Source organism: Epinephelus lanceolatus, chromosome 1 (assembly GCF_041903045.1).
Source record: "Epinephelus lanceolatus isolate andai-2023 chromosome 1, ASM4190304v1, whole genome shotgun sequence".
Classification (NCBI taxonomy): Eukaryota; Metazoa; Chordata; class Actinopteri; order Perciformes; family Serranidae; genus Epinephelus; species Epinephelus lanceolatus.
In genome coordinates, this window is record NC_135734.1 from 48948052 (window position 1) to 48972650 (window position 24599).

A 24599-nucleotide genomic window follows, 5' to 3' on the forward strand; every position below is an offset into this window, starting at 1 on the left:
CAATCAATGAACTGCAGTTTTTGGCACTTCTGTGTTGGATTCATTTTCAACCCTGGAGGTTGACACTTGGCTAGGACTGGCGCTTTGCCCTTTTACCTTTACTGGCATGACCAGTCAGTTGACAGTTGGAACTTGGGCTGAAGTGTTTGATTGGCTAAAGTTAAAGTAAACTTGAGTTTACTGGCAATTTGCCAGGTTTATTAACAAATATTGTTAAACTATCTAAAACATATACATGTGTCATATTCAGTAAGACTTTATTTCAAGTGAAATTGTATGATGTTCTGAATATTAAAACAGATTTTTTTTTTTACTGCTGATTTAACTTCTCTTGGCTAAAACTCAGCTGTCATAAAATGCATTGAATCAGCCTCTTACTGTAGTTGTTGTCGTGATGCTTAAAATATACTAAATATTTTGTACAAAATTTATCCTTTATCTTAAAATTTTTTGACTAAGACCAGTGACCATCTTTGGGGAAAACGTAAAAAGTAAAAACAGGACACAATTATTGAATACACATATGATCGTGTTTTATACTGTTGTAGGGATAAATCATTTTCTGGTGCATAATACACATTTTGTCTGCCAGAATGTGGAAACTGGGAAACTCTCACTGCAGTTTCGTGGTAGGCCTCATGTTTGACGTTAGGACATTTTCTGGGTGGTTTCTTATACTCACTTTACAAAGCAGGTACCTCCTCATATGTTTCCTGAAGGTCTGGTCCCGCAGTCCGTAGACAATGGGACTAACAAACCGTGGCAGGATCTGGACAATGACATAGGAGGTGAAGTGTATGGCCAGGAACTGTTTGGGTAATAAGTAGAGCAGACCTTGTTCAAACATGGGTCTCACGTATGTAAGCATACATAACAGCAACTGAAAACCATGGAGGAGAATAGTGTTTTTGGCTTTTTTAATGTTTTCAGTTGCTTCCTTGGCAGCAAACAGAATCCTGAAGTAAGTGTAGAAGAGTATGAGCCATACCAGGACGAGGCAAACAATGTGTGAAGCATCCCTCTTCTTCAGGCTGTAAGAGCTCCTGAACACAAAGTCTCTGGCACATAAAACTTTAGAGTGAAAGAAGTGTAGTGGCTCTGTGGCCAGAAGGATGAAGAGATCTGGTAGGATGGAGAAAGCACTCACAACCCAGATCAGACCAATCAAGATATAGGTGTTCTTGATGGTGCAGATCTGTCCGTGACGGAGGGGGATGCAGATGGCGACGTAGCACTCGACTGCCATGCCAGCCAAGTTTAGTGGGGTGTTGAGGGTGGTGAGGATGGTGATGATCAGCAGGATGAGGCAGAACGGCACACTGATTGTGTAAAGGGCGTAGCTGATGATGTGGAGTAAAGTTGACAGGGCCAGCTGCATCATGTCATTTATCACCAGATGGATGAACAGAATGTAACGAGGGTTTGTGTAGAAGATCTGGAGGATGAAATTGGTATTGATGGAGTAGTGAGGTTGAATGAGGCACTTATCCATAGCCAGTGTATTACCTACAGTAGATGTTTATTGGCACGCCCCCAGTTTGGAGAACCAGAGCAGAGTAGTGTCACAGGAGCTATGTGATGTGCTGCTGTGGATGGGGGCAGCTGGAAACCTATTTTAGCCACCTTAAACAATCAATTTAGATTTAAATGTTCACTATATTGAGAGTATTTTCACTGCTTCACCTTTCTGTCAGATGGCCCTTTTCGACAGGAAGTCATTAACATATTCGGTTCCCCATTGACGCTCTTGTCAAAGTCACCGGACTCCATTGACAAAAACAGTGATTTTAGCTTGCTGAACACATGAGCTGTTGGTCTACTGCTGCTTCGATGAGTTAGTTAGTTAATGTTAATGTGTCTTTGGCATTTAAAAGATTTATTTTGGATTCACACAATAACACAAACAAACAGTAGACCAGCAACTCCTGTGTACAGCAACGTTAAATTGCTGTTTTACTCAGTAGAGTCTGGCTTTGAAGAGAAAGATAAAACAGCTTCAGTTCCCTGTTAGAGACTGTTGTCTGGTGTCAACTTAAATCACTGAAAATATTTTAAATATAGCAAAACACTTAAACCAATTTTGTTTTTGTTTTTTATGTGGTTAAAATACATTTTGTTGCTGCCGTCTACACTGACTATAGATGAGTTGCTCATACAGCCCCACTTCAAAAGATCAGAGCTATCCATTTTAAAAACTGCTTTTTCAAAGTCATGTTTTGCTTCATTCATTTTCATTTCAAACCTTTGTTTCAGCAAAGTAGCAAGTAAAGGAAAATGTTGCACTATAAGACATTACAGCTGCAATAATTTATCTGTTAGTTGTGTCAGCTATTAAATAAGCCAGTAATTGGTATAAGTAATTTAAAAAATGTTAATTTTCTGATTTCAGCTTCTTAAATGTGAACATTTTTGGTTTCTTTACTCCTCTATGACAGTAAACTTAATATCTTTGGGTTCTGGAGAAAACAAGACATCTGAGGATGTCTGCTTGGGCTTTGGGAAACACTGATTGACATTTTCACCATTTTACGACAAAAAACAACTTAAAAATTAATAAGAAAATAATATAGAGATTAATCAACAATAAAAAGAATCATTAGTTGCAGCCCTATATGACACTCTAAAAAGCAGATATGCAGTTGACTATAACTGATGTGCAACCAGTCAAAATAACAGAATATTTTTCACAAAAAAAAGTTGCCCTGACTTGCTACTGATTATAGCAAATTTACGTCGGATAAATGGTCAATAAATGAAAGCTACCTGGCCTTTCAGAGGTGAATGTCTTTTGTAAATAACAGTGTGGTGTGTGTGGGATGTCTAGCCTCTTTCATAAGCAAGAAAATCACAGATGTCTTCACTGAGAATGACCGAATGATACATTATAATACATGTAACCTGATATTATTCTCAGTATTTGAATAGTGCACAATGCATCCTTTTTTTAAAAACTGATTCGTTAAAGCTGTAAAAAAACAATGTAAATGAATCTCAAAATAACACTGGTTTGCTTAAAGATGAGTTGGAAAGAAGAGGGAGAGAAAAATAGAAAGATTCAGTATGTTTGCTGCTGGTTTCCATTTCTGCTTACACATATGTTTATACTGTGAAAAGGCAAACTTCAGACCTGGTGCTTTCTGAAGGTATGGACCAGAGTACCATTGATGTAGTTAATGGAGATGCAGAGAGCTGTGACAATCACATTTTTGGTCACAGCTACGGTGAAGCTTTCCCTCCGACTCCCAGTTATAGTGGAAGTGCCGTTGAGGGATGAAAAATTCATGTCTGAAATGGCAAAATCCTTCCTGTTTGAAATAAGCACAGACAGCAAAGAGAGATTGTGGTGTTACCTTCAAAGAATGTTGGACTAAAATCTGCCAATAATACATGTGTCACGAGACGCACTGATCTATGCATTAAATAGCCTAATTATCCTCCGAAATTGATCTTGTAGGAGGCTAACTGGCAGATTCTCCTTGTTATTATTAAATATTTCAGAAAATACCTTTGTTAATCACAGAAAAAATACATGATATTTTACATATATACATAGAGTAAGAAAACACTTGCAGTCCATACAGTATCAGCAGGACGTCAGATAACACCAATCTGTTGTCGGTGTTGGTGTGGATGGACTTTATAAATGTTAATCAAACACATTTGGGATTATATTCATCCTTATTGTGTGTGTGTGTGTGTGTGTGTGTGTGTGTGCGTGTGTGTGTGTGTGCATGCGTGCATGTTCATGTGTGCGTGTGTGTGTTTAAAGGAATAGTTACACATTTTTGAGAAATACAATCATTTGCTTTTTGATTTCAAGCTAAATTTTTGTGCCTTAAGAGGTATCGTAAGTGTCGTAAGTGCTACATCGTAGGCAACTGGACTTGCTTGTGTTTCTTGAAGACATTTCGCCTCTCATCCAAGAAGCTTCTTCAGTTCTAAGAGGCGAAACGTCTTCAAGAAACGCAAGCAAGTCCAGCTGCCTACGATGTAGCACTTACGACAGGCAAATTACACATTTTAGACTGATAACAATATAGCTTTTGCTGTTTTCTTTAGCAGTAGTTTCATGCAATAGCCAAATGTCACTAGTTTACTATCTTACATCGATCTCAGTCTGTTAAAAAAGGGTGATTTAACACAGTGGGAAACAGGCTGTAATTAGGTGCAGTTGGTTTTAAACATAATTTTAATTGTGGATAATTAACGGAGGGTGCTGGCTTAGGGCACTTTTATCTCATGCACAGGTGTCAGGGCCTGTTAGGGTCCACATAGCTGTATTTTTTCTCAGTGCTGGCATATTCACTTGTTCCCAATGAGGAGGGAGTGTATACAGCAGCATGCCTCTCTGAGCATTTTGTGCAGCCATTCCAACCGCAATTAGCTGAAAATCTCTGAACTTTTCAGACAGGAGCTGATGATTTTGCTACTACTCCTTTTTTTTTTTTTTTTTTTTTTTTTTTTTTCTTTAGCTAGGATACAGTTACAAAAAATACAAAAAAGCCTATTTGTGGGAGCAGATAGGTCAGCAGACACTGAATGTTGCTGGTGTGTGTTGTACTTTTATCACCATAATAATAATAATACATTTTATTTATGAAGTGCTTTCCAAAGTTCTCAAAGTCACTTTACAGAATAGGTTAAAAACACATCAAAATACAATTTATGACAAAATACATTGAAGACAAAGAGGAATAGCAATGGGAGTGAAAAACAAATAAATAAATAAATGAATTAAAAAAAAAAAAAGTAGCTAAACATTAAAAACAGAACGGAACAGGTGAGTTTTGAGTAGTGATTTGAATGATGGGAGGTCAGTGCAGTCACGGATGTGTTTTGGGAGGCAGTTCCAGAGGGTGGGGGCAGCAACGGAGAAGGCTCTGTCCCCCCAGGTTCTGTGCTTGGTCTTGGGGACGGTGAGAAGATTGGCATTGGAAGAGTGGAGGCTGCAGGAAGGGGTGTAAGGGTGGAGCAGGTCTGTGAGGTAAGTGGGGGCCTGGTTGTGGAGGGCTTTATGGGTGAGTAGGAGGAGTTTGAAGCGGATGCGTTGTGGGACAGGGAGCCAGTGGAGGTTCTGAAGGACAGGGGTGATGTGGTTGTGGGAGCAGGTGTGAGTGAGGAGGCGGGCGGCAGAGTTTTGGATGTATTGGAGTTTATTGAGGAGTTTGGAGGTTGTGCCATAAAGGATGCTATTTCAATAGTCAAGGCGGGATGTAATGAAGGCGTGGATCAGGGCTTCGGCGTTGTAATGTAAGCATTGTAAGCTTGTTGTTAACTGTGCAGTCAACCCCCTGTTAACGTAGTGTAGCCACCTAGCTCATGTCATTGTCAAACTGTTATCATAGAAACAAAACCCATGCGTAGTGTATTGGTACAAAAAAGCACTGGGAGCATTTTTTTTTATTTTTGTAAACCCCGGGGATGAAGTGCTCCCCAGGGCCCTGTCCCTGCTTTTCTGCTGAAGAAAAAGGCTATGTGGACACAGATTCTTACTCCTCAAAAAAAAGTCTACCAGCACCTATTACATGCCAATCAACCAGCCCATCGCACAGTATGAGGTGGTGCAGGAACTCCTGAATCTGATGGACTGTGTGACAAAGAGATATTTGCATGGGAAGATTCCACTCGCCATTTGTCACTGCTCTGCACAGTCTACAAGTCTTCTCACACTGAAAATCACTAGCACCAGACAAGACAAGGATGAGGAACCTATCAAGCTTCCCAGGCAACGGTTTATCTGCTCACCTCTGGAGTTCATTTGCAGCAGGAATTATCTGGAGTGCAAAGACAAGGTCCGCAAGGGTCATCTTGGCAAGAGAGCATTATCCCTGTTGTCTGTCATGGACTGCAGGCGGTTTGTTTTTATGCTCCTCATCTCTGTTAAGACCAATGACCTGGGGCTCTCCTATAGGTACATGGGGATATGGTGAACATGTTCTTCACATTTGATGGTCAAAACTACGTCAGGTCATTGTATTAAACAAAGTTTTAATATTATATAGAGGTAAGATTGTGAAACTTCAAAGCTTATAAAACATAAGCCACACTTGACATTTAACAGCATTATGTACCATGCAGCGTGCGGGGCATACATGTGCATGTCATGTGAGATTCTTATATATGTATTATGATGTGTCTGTTTCTGATGTTGTGTGCTCCTTTGTGATAATTGTGGATTCTGTATTTTGTTGTGTCTCATGTTTTATGTTAGAGGACTACAGATGGAAATTAGCCTTTAGCTAAATCTGGTGCAAACATATTTTTGTTTTGTACAACAACTAATGTATGTGCACGCTGTCCTTTTTATAAACTAAATAAACTAAAACTAAACTAACAGCATATTTCACACTTCATCAGGTACCTGGTCTGATTTTCGGTCTTCCTCACCATCCTGGAACTGACTCATCTCGTTGCCACAGCCCTAATCCATTTAATAACCTTGAGACTGATATAAGATAATAAACTAGTGACATCTGGCTATTGCAGTAAACTACTGCAAAACAAAATAGCAGAAGTTATATTGTAATGAGACTAAAAAGTGTCATTTGCCTGTTTTTTACCTACAAGGAGAGGTTGTACCATGTCAGTGACGTTTCCATTTGATTCCTGGAGTCAAAGTTAAATGAAAAAGTGGCTTAATTTGTCTTTATATGTTGTCTGGTTCAGGGGTTACGAAAATCTGTGTTTTTCGCCATTAGTGTGGGCAACAATTCAAGATGGCTGCCAAATGATCCCTATGGGCCATGAGTTGACCTTGGCAACAAGAAAAATCCTTAACTAGACACCACAAGGGTCTTAAAAACCAGGTTTAAAAAATGCCAAGGGGAACATATTTCTACTTTACTATTTGTAACCCACTCAAGACAATCTACAAATTTGTACCATAATACATAAGATATTTCATTTTCCACAAACATGTCTTTTTATATTTGTGTTGTGCAAAGTCATCTTCCACAAAAATACAGATTGATTTGCAAATGCGCATAACTTACTCGTAAACACGTATTTTAATTTCACATAACAACGTTACAGGTTTTACAAATGTAACAGTTTCACCACAGCTAATACATATTCCTGCATTTATGGATCTATTTTTACATGTGAAAAGGGTTTTGCACATTTGTAGATTGTGTACTGTCAGTTTGTGTTTATTTGTTTAGGTGAGATGCAGTCACTCGCTAGATCAGCAGATGGCGACATTCTCTCATGAGGTGATGGAATGTCAGTCTGTACAAAGACGGCTAAACCAAAAACGGTAACATTCAACAACAGTCAGAAACAACAATCTATGCCTGTAAATGTGAGCACATATTTAGTTTCATGTTAAGCATGTGAAATAAAAATGGATCATACGTAAGAATGATATTATTGCGATTGTGAGACTCATTTGACCCATGGTAGCAGTGGTGGAAGAAGTACTCTTTTTACTAAGGTAAACGTACAAGAAAAACAAAAAGTAAAAGTTATCATTATACAGAAAGGTCCAATTTTAGATAAAATAAAATGATAGATAATGTATTTATCACATCGATGTTGAAGCTGGTAAAAATTGGGCTTCTCTTGCAGGTAGCAGTCAAGTCTTATGTTTATCCATCAAAATATATTTGTTCATTATCTTTATTATTATTTTTTATTATTTTATCTATTTTTATGATTAGATTTAAAGGAGCAGAAGAATAAAGTAGCAGAATATGGAAATACTGAAGTACAAGTACATCAAAATTGTACCTAAGTACAGTCCTTGAGAGTAAATGTACTTCATCCTTTCCACCACCACTACCGTGTTGCTATACTGTATATTTGATTGAGTATGCTTAGGGGGTGTTAAGTGTTAGCTAACTGTAACTCTTTTGGCAAGGTGGCAGCACTGTGAAAGGCATGGCTAGGAGTGATATGGGGCATATATTAATGGATTTCACAATAACTGGTAATTTACACCACAAATGGAATTATTATTGATTTGTTTGCCAGAATGTGGAAACTGGGAAAATCTCACTGCAGTTTCATGGTAGGCCTCATGTTTGACGTTAGGACATTTTCTGGGTGGTTTCTTATGCTCACTTTACAAAGCAGGTACCTCCTCATATGTTTCCTGAAGGTCTGGTCCCGCAGTCCGTAGACAATGGGACTAACAAACCGTGGCAGGATCTGGACAATGACATAGGAGGAAAAGCGTATGGCCAGGAACTGTTTGGGTAATAAGTAGAGCAGACCTTGTTCAAACATGGGTCTCACGTATGTAAGCATACATAACAGCAACTGAAAACCATGGAGGAGAATAGTGTTTCTGGCTTTTTTAATGTCTTCAGTTGCTTCCTTGGCAGCAAACAGAATCCTGAAGTAAGTGTAGAAGAGTATGAGCCATACCAGGACGAGGCAAACAATGTGTGAAGCATTCCTCTTCTTCAGGCTGTAAGAGCTCCTGAACACAAAGTCTCTGGCACAGAAAACTTTAGAGTGAAAGAAGTGTAGTGGCTCTGTGGCCAGAAGGATGAAGAGATCTGGTAGGATGGAGAAGGCACTCACAACCCAGATCAGACCAATCAAGATATTGGTGTTCTTGATGGTGCAGATCTGTCCGTGACGGAGGGGGATGCAGATGGCGATGTAGCACTCGACTGCCATGCCAGCCAAGTTTAGTGGGGTGTTGAGGGTGGTGAGGATGGTGATGATCAGCAGGATGAGGCAGAACGGCACACTGATTGTGTAAAGGGCGTAGCTGATGATGTGGAGTAAAGTTGACAGGGCCAGCTGCATCATGTCATTTATCACCAGGTGGATGAACAGAATGTAACGAGGGTTTGTGTAGAAGATCTGGAGGATGAAATTGGTATTGATGGAGTAGTGTTAGTATTTTAGATGATTTATTTAAAGGGGTAATTTGGATCTTTTGAAGAGGGGTTGTATGTACTGATCCATAGCCAGTGTATTACCAACAGTAGATGTTTTACCAACAGTAGATGTTTATTGGCACGCCCCCAGTTTGTCACAGTAGCTATGTGATGTGCTGCTGTGGATGGGGGTAGTTTGAAACTGATTTTAGCCGCCTAAAACAATCAATTTCAGTTTAAATGTTCACTATATTGAGAGTATTTTCACTGCTTTACCTTTCCATCAGACAGCCTTTTCCGACAGGTAGACATCAACATCTTCAGTTCCCCATTCGTGCTTATGTCAAAGTCACCAGACTCGTTGACAAAAACAGTGATTTAAGCTTACTGAACACAGGAGCTGTTGGTCTACTGCTGCCTCAATCATTTAGTTAGTTAATGTTAATGTGTGACTTTGGTGAATCTGAACTAACGCTTTTAAATGCCAAAAATGTGCCTAATGTTGATTTTTTTTTTTTTAATACATTTTGTTGCTTCCTCTACACTGATTATGGATGAGTTGCTCATACAGCCCCACTTCAAAAGATCAGAACTATTAAATATTACTGCTTTCTCAAACTTATACTTTGCTTCATTCATTTTGTTTTCAAACCTATGTTTCAACAAAATAGCAAATAACTGAAAACATTGCCCTACATGACATTAGAGCTGCAATAATTAATCTGTTAGTTGTCAGCTATTAAATAAGCGATTCATCGGTAGAAATCCCCAATTCCAGCTTCTTAAATGTGAATATCTTTGTTTTCTTTACTATGTCAGTAAACTGAATCTTCTATCTTTGGGTCGTGGACAAAACAAGACGTCAGTTTGGGCTTTTTGAAAGCACTGACATTTTTCACCATTTTCTGACATTTTATAGACGAAAACAATGAAAGGATTAATCAAGAAAATGATCTCGAGATTAATTGACACGAAAAATAATCATTAGCTGCAGCCCTACATGACACTCTAAAAAGCAGATATGCAGTCGGCTATAATTGATCCACAAGTTACACAAAAGTTACCATGTCTTGTGACTGTTTATAGAAAATGTCAGATTAATGGTCAATAAATGAAAGATACCTTGCCTTTCAGAGGTGAATGTTTTCTGTAAATAACAATGTGAAATCTGGAGGTGTCTAGCCTCTTTCATATGTAAGAAAATCACATATTTCTAGACATGTCTTCACTGAGTATGACCAAATGACACATGAAAATAGAGAACATATCACCTGGTATTATCCTTAATATTTAAATAGTGCACGATGCATCCTTTAAAAGAAGAAGAAAGAACTGATTTGTTAAAACTGTGAAAACAGTGCACATTTCAGACCTGGTGCTTTCTGAAGGTATGGACCAGAGTACCATTGATGTAGTTAATAGAGATGCAGAGAGCTGTGACAATCACATTTTTAGTCACAGCTGTGGTGAAAATGTCTCGCTGACTTACAGTTGTAGTAGAAGTGCCGTTGAGGGATGAAAAATTCATGTCTAAAATGGCAAAATCCTTCCTGTTTGAAATAAGCACAGACAGCAAAGAGAGATTGTGGTGTTACCTTCAAAGATTTTAAGACTACAAAAGATTAACAAATAAGGAAAATTTTGCGATGAAAATCTGCCAATAATACATGTGTCACGAGACACACTGATCTATGGATTAAATAATTATCTTCTAAAAATGATCTTGTAGGAGGCTAACTGGCAGATTCTCCTGGTTATTACTAATATTTCAGAAGATACCTTTGTAAATCACAGAAAAAATACATGATATGTAATACACATTACACACAGTAATATAACATAATGTTACACACAATAACACATTTGCAGTCCATACAGTATCAGTACAAAGCAGTAAGCATGACTAGACTGTACCTACCCAGCAGGACATCAGATAATACCAGTCTGTTGTCTGTGTTGGTGTGGATGGACTTTATAAATGTAGATCAAACACATTTGGGATTGTGTGTGTGTGTGCGTGTGTGTGTGCTTGTGTGTGTGTTTAAGGGAATAGTTGCACATTTTTGAGAAATATGATCATGTGCTTTACCTTTTTTATTTTAAAAAAGACTTTTGATAAATAAGATGACATTCGTGACATTGGCAGTGGCCGATATTTTTCTGTTGTGTCCCAGTCAATTTTGTGCAGGCTAAAAAGCAGGGCTTCATAATAATGGCCACAAACCTATATGAATGAGCAGGTATGCTCATGAATTCAATGACTGTTTGGCAAATGGGCTCTATGATCTCAATGTTATGTGACGAGATGTCTAGTAGTAGCCATCGTCAGTCCTCCTGGGGATGATAGAAAATGTGTTTGGGATGAAAAAAGATCTTCCCTGGGACACCTTTGGGACGAAAGGACGCAGAAAACTCACAATATAGTAGCATCAGGGGACGCACCCTATTGTTTTTCCGATAATACTACATTGTGAACAACAAATCTGTGTTGACATCAGCAGGGGAAGAGCTGGTTAGCTGTTAGCTGCTGGAAGCTGCAACTAACAGCTCATGAAGGTTGCGTTAAGTTGCATTATAATGCATTGAAGCTTTATTCAGTAAAAATGAGTAATATAGATATTCAGGGGTCGCGTTAACCGGATATTCTCGGTCATTGAGCGTTTTTTTACAACAATGACCGGAAAATCTGAAGGCCGTTGGTCATTTTGACCGGTTGCAATTAACACCCCTGCCCACTTGGCGGCGGAGTGCACAGTCAGTGGTTTAAGTGGCTGCCGTTTTTACACTGCAGAGAAAAAGTCATTCATCTGCTTCATGTAGCGTTGTTGACATAACGCCCTGGACACACCGGATGCAGAACCGAAGCGCAGCGCCCAGCAGCGGAGGCAGTTTTCAATCGGCGCCCCTATCTGACTGTCCACACAGGCCGCTGAGCAGAGCGGAGCGCCCGCAGAGGCAGCGCTTCAGTTCGGCGTCTGGTCTATTTTTCATGCGAGCCGTGAGCGCTTCTGTCAAGCTGAATAGAGCAGATTGTACCAAACAGGAAGGTGGACGCAGAAAAGACGAGAGAATCCGGCCAATTTTTAAAATAAAACAACAACAGCACGCACTGTGAAATGTGAGGAGAAAATACAGTGTTTATAATTTAAAAAAAACAACAGTGCATAACCGAACACATTTTTCAATACCCTAATCACTTCATTACAATTTTAATTTTGTGTCACCGAGCCTACAGGCATAACTACATAACGCCCTGGACACACCGGACGCATTAGTGCCGTCCGGTGTGTCCAGGGCGAAGCCTAATGGCACGGGTGTGTGGATGTCTGTTCATCTTTTCGTTCATGTCCTTATTAATGCACACTTTATAACTTGCTTGTTGGATTTATTAAAAACGAACAAATGAAAACTAAATGTCTTTGAATATCTTTTATTATCATTTAAAAACGAAAATTAAAATGACCGGTAAAAATAGATTATGACCGGATTTTTATGACCCTGTCGGTCAAAATGAAAGGTGACGAAAAAGTCTAGCGCACCGTCTGGTTATTAGAGGGAAATATGATTTATTATATACAGGGTAAAGTCTTTTGAAGCATATTTTTTTTAAAGATGTTTTTAAGGTTCAAGGTTGTGTCATAAATTTCTATGATTAAATTTGTTCTCATTCAAAGGTAGTGTAATGAAAGGTTTACGATCTTCAAAATGGTTTCGTTTCTTTATAGTGTAAATGTCTTTGGTTCCCTGGTACAAAGGGGGAAAACACAAAAGCAAAAGCAAAATAAACAATAATATAAAAATATCAGTGTCGACTATTAGCCAAATCCTTATTTCAAGCATTGGCATCAGTGTCAGCTCAGAATTTTAAAATCAGTGCATCCCTAGTATGGGGCTATGGCCAGAATGTGGTTTGCCTAGCTTAGCACTAAGACTGAAAACGGTAGGAACTCATGGATGTTGGACAGATTAATGAACAATTTAACAAGTCCTTTTTACATTTTTATTTGAGTATGGCTTAAACAAACTAGACATGATTAGTTGATTCATCAGCTTCAGAGGTGCAGGTCTGTGTTTTTTAGTTGTTGTTGGTTTTTTTTTTGTTTTTTTCTTTTCACTTTGCACACTACCACACGAGCAGTTTCCCTTCATTTCAAGTCTTTATGCTAAGCCAGGCTAACCTCCTCCTAACTCTGTGCTAGAAAGTGAATACATTTTGCAAAATGTTGAACTGTTTCTTTCAACTGACACTACAACAATTGAATGGATACAGAGAACCCATCTTAAAGCAGCATTATTCTTTGTTTTGTAGGTACCTGAAGGCAGCAGAGATGGAGCAACATCTGGATTCATTTGCAGTCGGGTAACCTGGAGTATGTAAGTTCAGTATTCACTCTTCTTTTACCTCTGTGTGTGCTGGGACGCAGGTGGTGTACGGTAGCGTTACCAGAGCTTTTTTGAGTACTTGCCAGGGAGTACTTGCCATGGTTTGTTTTGTAAAAAGTAAGGTGAAGCTGATCAACCTGTCTCGTATATGAATGAATTTGGGAATTAAAGAAAAAAAGAAAAAGAAAAACACAGAAATATGAATGTACAGGAACAGATGAAACCAATACTCCAGCTATGTGACAGTTTCAGTGAGAACCAATTGATTGTAGAATGATTGTCGTCAGGGTTAAATAAAACTACTGTTGACTCTCTCTATTAGATGGGAAACAAACAGCGGGCTCCTGTTTTTAAATCCTACATTTTCTTGAACCTTCGTTCACCCTGACCTCCTCCCTCTGCAGAGTTTGTGGCATTATAATGACGTCACCTGTTTTCACTCCTTTGACTCATAAAAGTCATAATTCTTACAGCTGTTCAGAGGTCGAAGTCTCTCGAACATGTTGTTTCTGGACATTTGCTAAAACAACTAATATTCATCTTTGGAAGACTGGTCTCAACTGGTCAGGACCAAAATATGAATAACCTTTGAAGCAGTCAGTGCTTGTATTTGTAATTTATTCCCCTTTACTTTTTGTAGCATTACTTGTAGGCATTTTCAACTTGTCTATCATAGACTATGAAAAGGACACAGTATAGAATACGTTTGGCTGAGTGTTAGCTGATTAAGCATGGGTGAGTCAAATTAAATACAGCTGCTTTAAGACCCAAACAAACTGCCTTTTATCTGGTGACTCTGGCAGATGGGACTCCATCTGTCTCAGTTCTTCATCATAAAGCAAATAATGATCATGTTGGGGTTCATGTTACACAGCAATTAAGTGAGGACAGAAGTAATAGGTAATTTAAACTTGGATCATTCGCATGAGTAAACATAAATGGTAGATTCCTCTCGGACAGTTCCACAAAGTCTCACAGTCTTTCCACAGTCTTTCTTCAACGACATTTTTTCCCCCTAAAGTTTAGGAAATTGCTTATTTTCCAGCAGAAGGCATCTATTTATTTCCCAAGGTTATTGATTTATTTTCAAGTTAAAGTTTATTCTTCACTGTGTGTGGTTAATTTTTTTAAATCTTGTGTCAGATGTTGCTGTGCTAATAATTCATGTATTTAGTCAGCACTCCTTTAACACAGAGATCAGTGATAAATGATGACTCAAATGACATGACAAAGAAGGCTGACCTGGATTTTGGAAGACACAGGCCCACTGCCGGGAAGAGAGGGATCACAGGGTACAGATAACTCTCCAGCCCATACAAAAGTCTTTAATGGGATCAAATACAACAATTTACTTACTGACATCACTGACAATACAAGTTATATGCATTTACATGATGAATACATTTATTGTCATCATTAAAGCACATTACCACTTGTGATTTGATACAGAATGGTGTGGTTGAAATTCAAACAGCAGGGGTCAGAGTTGCTGAACAGACATGTGCCACTAATGTGAAGATGTGAGGCAAACTGCAGCCTCACTGTCTAATTCACAATGCCTCACCAAAAATCAGTGGCTCAAAAAAGAAAAGTCAGGGTACAGAGAGAGCAAGAAAATGAAAGAAGCAGAGAGGCAAATGTCCAAATGGCCAAATGTCTAGCCATAAAAAAATACGAATAAACACCAGGTATGACAGAAGCAGCTGAACGTGGTAAAGGCGAGAAGCGAGGCAGACTAGCAAATACAACCTGCTGTAGCAAACTCAGTTTTAAAGCTAGTGTGGTATCAAATGACATTAGATAACCCACGGCATCCATTGGTACCATGTCATGTTCTCTTGTTGGGAAATGGCTAAATACCACTCTAAAAGTGTTTTTAAAGAGTGAAAGAACTTAATATATAAAATGGTATATATTAAAAAAAGAATTCTGCATACTGGAGTCCGTCAGCAATTTTGGAATTTCATATATTGGGGTATGACTCGAAAACTTTTGTGGATTCAATGAGCCCAGTGGTATTCATGTGTGATGATGATGTTCGCCCCCACAGTGAGACCTGCTCCCGATTACTTTTTTTCCTGTCCCGTCCCAGTCATGTAGTGAGACTGACTTCCACAGGAGTCCTGTGACCCGCAGGATTCCCAAATCTTCAGCCTTTAGTCTGCTCATGTTAAGCACAGTTTGAATGGACGATAAATAGCCTCAGGTTCCTTTAAGATTAGGTCTGTTTTTATTTCATTTATTCTATTTATTATATGGATGTCAGTTTTGGGTAGATCTTCCATTGGACAGTTTCAGATCAGGTCCACAATTTTGTCCACATGTTATCAAGTTAACAAAATGATTCTGTTGTAGTTTAAATAATGGGTAACAACTAATTCCTTTTATATTAGTTCAAAAAGAAAAAACAGGGATATGATTGTTGTACAAGTGAAATACACACGCATAAAATGTTGATGTATTTTCTATTATTTAATATTTTTGATATTTTCTAGACTTGCACCAATTTATCGGCAGTGCTCGGAATCGGGCCGGTTTTCACGTGATGGGCCATGACCTGCGACCGGCCGTCTAAAATATGCCGATTTAAAACGTCCGGTCACCCGGCGCGCCGCATGATTGACATCGTGTAACATCAGCAGCGCACACACACGCACGTGTGCAACTCACGGCTTGGGCGATGTGAGGAAGTGAAACATGGGTGGCTTCTCACCTTAACCATTCACGCACACACATCTAAAGAGAGAAGGAGAAAGTTGTTAATTGTCCGTGTTAAACTTAACTGCGGAGCTCTCACTGCTGCACTGTGCCGCTTGAAACTGACGAGGTGCGTGTCCGCATGCCAAAGATGCGCGTGTCCGCGTGCTTACTGGCGGGCGCGTCCTAAAGACCTGTGCGAATTTTCCACAGGAATTGTTTTTTTTTTTTTTTTTGCCTATTCAAGAAATTACCCACAAATGCTATACACCAAGAATTATTATTTTATTTATCTGTTTCTATTGATGTATGCCTTTTTTTTTTACTTATTTATGAATTTATTTTTGAAGTTATATTTGAGCAAAAAGGAAAATGTTTTTGTTTGTTTGCTTGACATTATTATTGAAAAGCTTGTTGTATCTTGGTTAAAATGTTCTAATAAAGCAAAGCTAGAAAATATTGCAATATCTTGTGTGCTGTAAAGTGGTTTGAAAAAAAAATGAAATCGGAATTGGCCAAAATCGGAATCGGCCATCCAAACACTCTGCAAATTTGAAATCGGTATCAGCCCAAAAAATTGTAATTGGTGCAAGTCTAATATTTTCTCCTGCAATATGAAACAGTGTAAGCATGAACAACTCAAAAACAGGACTTTATGGCCTCTTAAGAGTTTTTTGTGGATGCTTATTTGCACTAGCTGCACTGAACAGATGTCTTTTCAGGTACTTCCTGAATGTCTTGTCTCGTAGCCCGTAAACAACTGGACTGATGAGTCGAGGCAGAACCTGAATCAATATAGAGATAGAAAAGCGAATGGCCAGCACGCCTTTTGGGAACAAATATGTCAGACCGGCAATCATAATGTGAAAAACGTAGGAGAGCATACACAACAGCAGCTGGAAGCCGTGGAGGAGGACAGTGTTTCTGGCTTTCTTTGCATCTGTGGCAGCTGCCTTTGCGGCAAACAAGATCCTGAAGTATGTATAGAATAGAGTGAGCCAGACAAGGACCAAAAACATTGAGTTGGATATATCTCTCTTCTGTGAGAGATCGGGATTCCTGAAAATATTTTCTCTGAGACAAAAAACCCTAGAATGAAAGAATTCCATGGATTCTGTTGCCAGTGTGACAAATAAATCAGGTAGGATTGAGAGTAAACTTATCACCCATATCAGGCCGATTATAGCATATGTTTTCCTGACCGTACAGATCTGGGTGTGGCGGAGAGGGAAGCATATGGCGATGTAACACTCTACTGCCATAACAGCTAGTGTCAGCGGATTGTTTAGATTTGCAAATATAGCAATTACTAACAAAACTATACATAAGGAGACATTAAGCGTGAACACGATGTAACTCAGGACCTGAATGAGGGTAAACAGCGTCAGCAGGATGATATCATTGAGTACCAGGTGGATGTAGAGAATGTAGCGAGGGTTCATATTGAAAACCTGCAGGGAAGGACATGAATGATAAGAAAACAAGAGAAAAAGAGTATAAACAATGCCATTGCTTACTTCTAAAGGAATCAAATGAATTTAGTCTTTGTACATTTATGTGTATATGTTGGATTTCTACAAATAGTCAAGCTTCAGACCTGATGTTTTGTGAATGTGTGCACAAGGGTACCGTTGACATAGTTGATGGAGATGCAGAGAACCACAGTAATGACATTCTTGATAATAGCTGTATTTAAAGTGTCCCGATAGACCACTGTTGTGAAATTCCTGCCACTGTTTGAAAGACTCATGAGTCAGCTGACAGGGTCTGTTTCACTGGAGACAGCTGTTGGTTATTAAAGAGTAGGTTAATATGATAGAACGTTACTGATCAACAGTTTGAATGAAGAATGTCTCATAATTACAAAGTTTACAATGTTGATTAAAGACACCATTAGCTTTGGACTCATACAGGCCATAAACAGTAAATATTCATAAATACTCACTTTGCTTTTACTAAGAGTTACAGTTGAAGTTACTTGATGTTGGTATGCATTTATTTTTCATTGATATTTACACAAAAACTTATCATAAATCAATAATGTTGTCAATAGGGTTGTAGTGAATCTCATTTTTGACATTCTGAGTTTCTGTTGAAGTTTTTAAATGAAGCTTTGAATGTTTGTCATCATATTTTATGACCTCATCACCCTAAAAAAATCCTCAATGTGAAAAAAGTGAATAATCTGATAAAATGGGCTAGTGTTTTTTCTTAAATCAAGGTTACTTCATGAATGAATCTAATTTATGGTGGTGTTAGATTGCTGCTTACACAGCTCTGTAATTCCCCGTTAACACAGGTGTGTGTGTGCCTCCCTTTGTGTGCAGTGGAGATGTGTTTTTGAAAGGCTAAATGGCAATCGTGTTGTGAATTTCAAAAAGGATTACATTTTTCTTTTACCAATACATTTTGACTTTTTTGACTTAACATTCAGCAGTTTCTAGAAATGTTTGGATCACTGGAGTCAGAAACAATCGTATGCAGCCACCACTGAAATCTCATTCTACAAATAGTGTGATATTACTTATGTTAGTCAAGCCTGTGCAGAAATACCAGGTTTAAACTGAATGAACAGACATGCAGAAAAAGCCAAGGAGTATTCAAATGTTAATTTAGAATTTGAATGTCAGAGTTTAGATTGAAGCTTCAAAGTCTTTGAGACAGCCATACTTATCAATGATGTGATGACAGATACAAGCAGATTACACTTTTTTCCCTAAATCAAAAAGCTGTAAACTTACGTACGTTAAATGAACGTGAAATAAAATGAAATACTTGAAAGCCAAAGCTGCTACTTCTCATCATCACACTCAAAACCTAATATGCTTTTTATCATACGAGACATTTTGACATGTTACAGTAAGATAAACACATAATGAAATGAATAATGGCAGCTTCAGTTTCAGGATTATGTCGGTTCACTGTCACACTGTCATACCTTACTGGAACATTAAAATAGAATGAGGTAATCATTAATGTTATTAGTAACTCCTGTGATTTTTCTGCTGTGACAAGGACAAATCAAAGTGCTTTGAATAAGACATTTCTCATCAACCTTTTATATGAATAATATATTATTATTATTATTATTATTATAGTAGTCTATAAAGAAGACGTTCAACAAGTTAAGAATTTTGGCTTGTTACAGCAGGAAAGCACATCTGTGACTAATGCTGTCCTGGTATAGTACCAGCACTCTGAAAGGAGGCATTTAACAGAATTGCAGTTATCAATTACACCTGCGCTTTTCCTATTATCACATGTAAAAATGCTCTTTACATTTGCACATATCAGTGAAGAACCGAAACAGAAAAAGATGACAGTTTTAAAGTTATAAAAAAAATGAAATTCTGAGCACACAAATAATTTACATTTTGATAGCCATGAAAGGAGCAGGATTTAAACCATGTTAATTAGAAACATTAAAACATTATTGTTACAGTAAATATTATTAATTCCAGAACCAAGAACATCTGCCTTAAAATCTACTATACAGGAATGACTACACAAAAAGCAATAGTGCATTAAAACAAATGTTGTTCCTTAATGCACAGAGAATAACACAGAAAGAATCAGTACCCACCTATAGTCATATATGCCGATCATACACACAGTAAGTCAGATGACTGTGGCAGTACTTAATTTATAGTACTTTAATGGCATGGGATTAGGAACAGTCGCAGGTTTGGTGTGTGTGTTTGTGTGTCTATGTGTTTATGTGTGCGTGTGCATATCACTTAGATTGTGCAGTATGCCTCATAAATTTTGCCTGGTTCCTTAATCGGAAAACAATGTATAATTTACTGTCCATGTTAGAGATGAAGTGAAGCTGGGTGTTCGCCCTCTTTAACTGTATTTGATTCTGTGTGTATATCAGAAGTATAAGATTTTATGGGATGCACAGTAGATATCGACCTATAGATTATTGACCAATAATTGGGAAATTTATATTATTATTCATTATTCCGACATTAAAATTATAGCTGATAAGTAGAGCCGATAATACAAAGCCAAATTGCTTTAATTGAACCAACTGGCACAGCATGTACACTGCCAGTAAACACGTTGAAGAAGAAGAAGAGCAGCACACCATGCTAACTAGAAAGGCAAACGCCATTGTGGATATTTTTCACGGTTTGAGAGGAAGACAGCATGATTGTGCCAAGGGTCAGATGCAGCACTGAAATATCGTAGAGCCACTGCCTCACCTGCGAGTGGTCAGTTCAAAGTCTGCCAGTCTAGCTGCCGTCTAGCTCGAGCTAGCACAGCAGCAGCGGCTAACATCCAACACCAAGCTGTTAAACGGTCCCAACAAACCACACTGACCGAGTAGCGGCTCGACTCTGTCGTTAAACCTGTTAATAAGTGTAATGTTAGCCTTGTGATGTTAACAGTTAGCCCTGTCACTGTGTGTGTGTGTGTGCAGGTGGACTATGGGGTTTGCTACTGTGTCGTGATAAACAGAGGGAGAGGGCGCATAAGGAGGTTCTGAGCAAATCAGTACACTGTGTGCAGCTCTACAATGAAACCAGAGTTCACTCATTTTATAAACCAAAGAAAATAGAAAATCAAAATTTGGCAGTTCAGTGTTGATATTGTGGCCACTGTCACAAATAAATTAATGTACAGGAAACACAGAGCCTTTATTTTTGTACTGAGGGACGCACTCACTACATTTACTTGTGTGTAAAACTTTGACATGTCTGATTTGACAGATTATATCAAAGCATTTAATTTGAAATCCTTGGCTGCTTTGCTTGGCCAAAGCTATTTCCAACCAATCATATGATATTTTTTTTACCAGCAGTGGTTAACACACAAATTGTAGTTTGGTTTAATTAAAAAAAAAAAAAAAAAAAGGTGAAATGATTCAAACTTCTATTCAGGTGATCTCCCCACACTCTGTACGTTTACAGTTTAATTCCATTTTAATTCGTTTACAGTTTAATTCCACTTTCAGTCGGAATGAAAGGTCATTCCGACTGAAAAATGGTCATTCCGATTGAAAATTAAATCCGATTAAAGGGGGTGGTTTATTCCGTTTGCCATTCCGAATGAAAGAATTTTGTGCGCATGTATACACTCATTCCTCTTTAAGTTCATTCCGTTCTTTCTGCGCATGCTTGTTTCCTTGCCCTTCTGGCGCGATGACGTATATAGCGCAACGGGCCGAGATAGAGCAGTCGGACTCGTTGCACTCACCGGTTTCCATTCGCCACAGCACGGTCCTCTATCTCCCTTCTTCGACCTTCTACCTCCCTTCTCCTCCTCAACAGACAAAGCATTAGCAGAACAAGGTTGTTGTCGTACTGCTGCTTCAAGAATATAAGCAAAACAAGCCCGAAAAAGGCACTAAGAACGGCGTCGTCAAGCATCTTGTTATCTGGAGTGAGGACTACAGTGTTTTCTTCCGGTAAACGTAAACATGTAACATCTGCCCCGCCCCCTATCCAATCAGAAACCTTCCCTGCCCCAAACCTTGTGCAGACCCAAATAAAGGTGATTAAACTGATCTCCCGTGTAAACCTTCATTCGGAATGAATATTTCTCATGTAAACTACCTGGAAAAACTTTAATTCCGAATGATTTCATTCAGATTTATTTCATTCTGAATGAGAAGCCATCATGTAACCACACCCACTGTTGCAAGACAGAGGAGAATGCTGTTGGAACTTGGATTTTGAATTTTTTTTCCGGCCCAGAAAAGCATCAGTGACCCTCAGTCGTTAGTGAACCAAAACAGTGCAGCTGGGCTCTAAATATTGCTTTAGAAACTTGTTTCTATTTAAGGCCCCTATCAGATTGAGCATGTCCTAGCAGCCTGGGGTGGCTTTTTGTAGTTGTTATCAATGAGAGGGAAGTGTTTTCCTTCCTCTGTAACCGACCCATCTACCTAGTTGTACACCCACCTCATCAATTCATCACTGACCAGAAACTTCAAGTTCACAGCAAAAACATGCATTAACATATACATTAATACACTCCTGCTGACAGTGTGGGAGGCAATAGAGACTTTGCTGTCTTAGGTCAGACTACAGAGCCTCCATGTTAATTTTTTGTTACGGTCATAAATATGGGTACAACTCATTACTCATAGCTATACACCCCTAAATGACACCAAAATGCAGTAGAGATTCTCAGCATAGTTTTTTATTACATGTTTATTTTGGTACAAACATTTACCCACCAGCATAGTGGGTAGCCCTCTGTGATTTACTCACCAAAGGAAAATCTACCCATATTTGGCGCTTGGTGGTGTTAATTTCAGACCCTGCCTATTGCATTAACATGATCAGGTTAGGCTGGTAAAGACTTAAAGTATTTTTATTGAACGATCAGTTGATTTGCAAACTACAATGCTTGTGGTGCTGAGACAGTAGGGCTCAATATAAGGGGAGTGGGCGGTAGGTCTTGGTGGAAGATGTTTCCACAGTATCTACTTACTTTGTTATTTAATACAGCAACATGACTTTTGCTGTCAGTGGTTTAATGTTTGTGCTCACTGTACACAGCAGATACCTTCTCAAATGCTGTCTAAATGCCTTGTCTCGTAGTCCGTACACAATAGGACTGAGAAACCTGGGAAGGATCTGGACAATGATATAGGAAGCAAAGACTATTTGTACATGATGTTTAGGAAACAAGTACAACAGAGCCTTTCGCACTGCGTGGGCTATATAGGTTAGCATACACAACAATAGCTGAAATCCATGGAGAAGGATTGTATTCCTGGCCTTCTTTGTGTCTCCTTTAGCTGATTTAGCTGTTTTAGCTGATTTAGCAGCTAAGAAGATCATGATGTAGGTGTAGAGGAGAGTGAGCCAAACACCAATTAGGTAAATTATGTGGGAAACATCCCTTTTTTTTAAGTGTATAGGATGTCGGAACAGGTTTTCCCTTTTGCAGAACATTGTGGAATAAAATAACTGTACAGGCTCTGTTGCCAGAAGAATGATCACATCTGGCAGGGCTAAGACTGAACTCATGACCCAAATCCAACCAATCAGAACATAAGTTCTTTTGATGGTGCAGAGCTCAGCGTGTCGCAGTGGTAAACAAATAGCAATGTAGCACTCCACTGCCATGACAGCCAAATTTAATGGAGTGTTGAGGGTGGTGAAGATAGATAAGGTAATAATAAGGCAACATAAAGAAGCATTGATTCTGTAGAAGATGTAACTAAGGAGAAACAGACTCATAGTTAAAGTCAGCTGGATCATGTCGTTCACCACCAGGTGGATAAATAGGATGTAACGGGGATTCACATAAAATATCTGAAAGAGGAGAGAAGAAAAGAAAGGAATCAGTCAGTTGAAACGTCTCATCTTTCTTTATGACTTTAATCTAGGGCTGTCCTGAAAACCAGTTTCTGGGGGATGGAAGCTTCAGTGGGAAATATTGCAATTAATCAAAGCTTCAGATTTTGAAACTATTCCAGACCTTTGACTTTTTTTGACATCTTGCTTAGGTATCTGTAACCCTGTCACGTGTGGTCAAACTGTCACAGTTTCAGTAGTGCTGGACTGCTGCTAACTGACATTAGATGAGAGCGAGTTGGACTCCTAAAACTATTATTAAGTTTAAATGTCCCTGTCTGAGAATAACTGATGAAAATTAATGTTGATGCATAATAAATAATGTTGGATCACTGGATTAATTATAACATAGTATATAATGTAATAAAACATAACATATTAACATAATATAATATGTTATAGTATGACTACAATATAGTAAATAATAAGCAATAAATGACAATATAGTTTTGCTACGGTTAAACACAGACACCTATGACTTCAGTTCATTAAGAATTTTCTGTGTTTATGGATTTTTTGTTCATGCAGCCATGCGAGAAAAAGTTTTTTTGTTTTTTATTATTTTTGATTATTTTTGCCCCCAAAATTCAATGTATTATGTATTATTATTATGCAAATGGTCATTTGTGGAGTGAAGTTTTCTTTTAGTGAAGAAATATAATAAAGTAAATAATGTGATAAAACATAACATATTAACATAATATAATATAATATGTTATAGTATGACTACAGTGTAGTAAATAATAAACAGTAAATAAAGTGTAATAACAAAATATACAAATCAGTCCAACAGAGGTTGCAGCAATAATGATTATGATATTAATAACAACAAAAATAATGAAGAAGTCTGACCTGATGTTTTCTGAAGGTGTGAATCAGAGTACCATTGATATAGTTGATGATGAGGCCAAGAGCCACAACAATCACATTTTTGGCTACAGCTGTGCTGTAGGCGTCTCGATAGCCCAGACCAGACGACACGTTATAGCCATGAGATGAGGAATTCATTGATCTGATGAGCAGCCTGTCGGCCTCTGTTACAGACAAAAATTTAAAATGTTTTTAATATGGCACTATTGCAATTTTAAATTTTATTTATTTGTTTTCTATTTTCAGAGTTTTTCCATGATTGCAGGAATACCTTGGGTAACAATTCAAGGAATTATGCACAGAGAATAAAGTGAATATACAACCATGAACTTGTCTGTACTTTCTCTGGAGAAAGCATTCGTCTATATACGTTGCTAATTTTTGCGTGGGCCCTAAATGTTTTACAGCACCGATAACATGCTTTACTTAAAAACAGAGAGTGGCAATATAGATTTAGGCATAGTAGTATCTAAATTTCTAACTGTCTCAGTGAAAGAGAAAA

The 24599-nt window shown here is 38.3% G+C and overlaps 4 protein-coding genes across 4 annotated transcripts; all 4 read right to left on the reverse strand.

The window, feature by feature from the left end:
- Positions 1-613: 613 nt before the first annotated feature.
- On the reverse strand, positions 614-3283 carry LOC117256897 (odorant receptor 131-2-like). Its single transcript, XM_033626634.2, has 2 exons — positions 3128-3283; positions 614-1435 (listed from the first exon to the last, which is right to left on the reverse strand). The coding sequence occupies exons 1-2, from the start codon at positions 3281-3283 to the stop codon at positions 614-616; spliced, it is 978 nt and encodes a 325-aa protein (XP_033482525.2).
- A 4709-nt stretch (positions 3284-7992) lies between these two features.
- Positions 7993-10359, reverse strand: LOC117256895 (odorant receptor 131-2-like). The gene is made up of 2 exons (XM_033626632.2): positions 10204-10359; positions 7993-8814 (listed from the first exon to the last, which is right to left on the reverse strand). The coding sequence occupies exons 1-2, from the start codon at positions 10357-10359 to the stop codon at positions 7993-7995; spliced, it is 978 nt and encodes a 325-aa protein (XP_033482523.2).
- Positions 10360-16564: 6205 nt separating this feature from the next.
- LOC117256894 (odorant receptor 131-2-like) lies at positions 16565-17362 on the reverse strand. Its single transcript, XM_033626631.2, has one exon. The coding sequence runs from the start codon at positions 17351-17353 to the stop codon at positions 16565-16567; it is 789 nt and encodes a 262-aa protein (XP_033482522.2). The 5' UTR covers positions 17354-17362.
- Positions 17363-22363: 5001 nt separating this feature from the next.
- Positions 22364-24235, reverse strand: LOC117256893 (odorant receptor 131-2-like). The gene is made up of 2 exons (XM_078172244.1): positions 24080-24235; positions 22364-23185 (listed from the first exon to the last, which is right to left on the reverse strand). The coding sequence occupies exons 1-2, from the start codon at positions 24233-24235 to the stop codon at positions 22364-22366; spliced, it is 978 nt and encodes a 325-aa protein (XP_078028370.1).
- Positions 24236-24599: the final 364 nt, after the last annotated feature.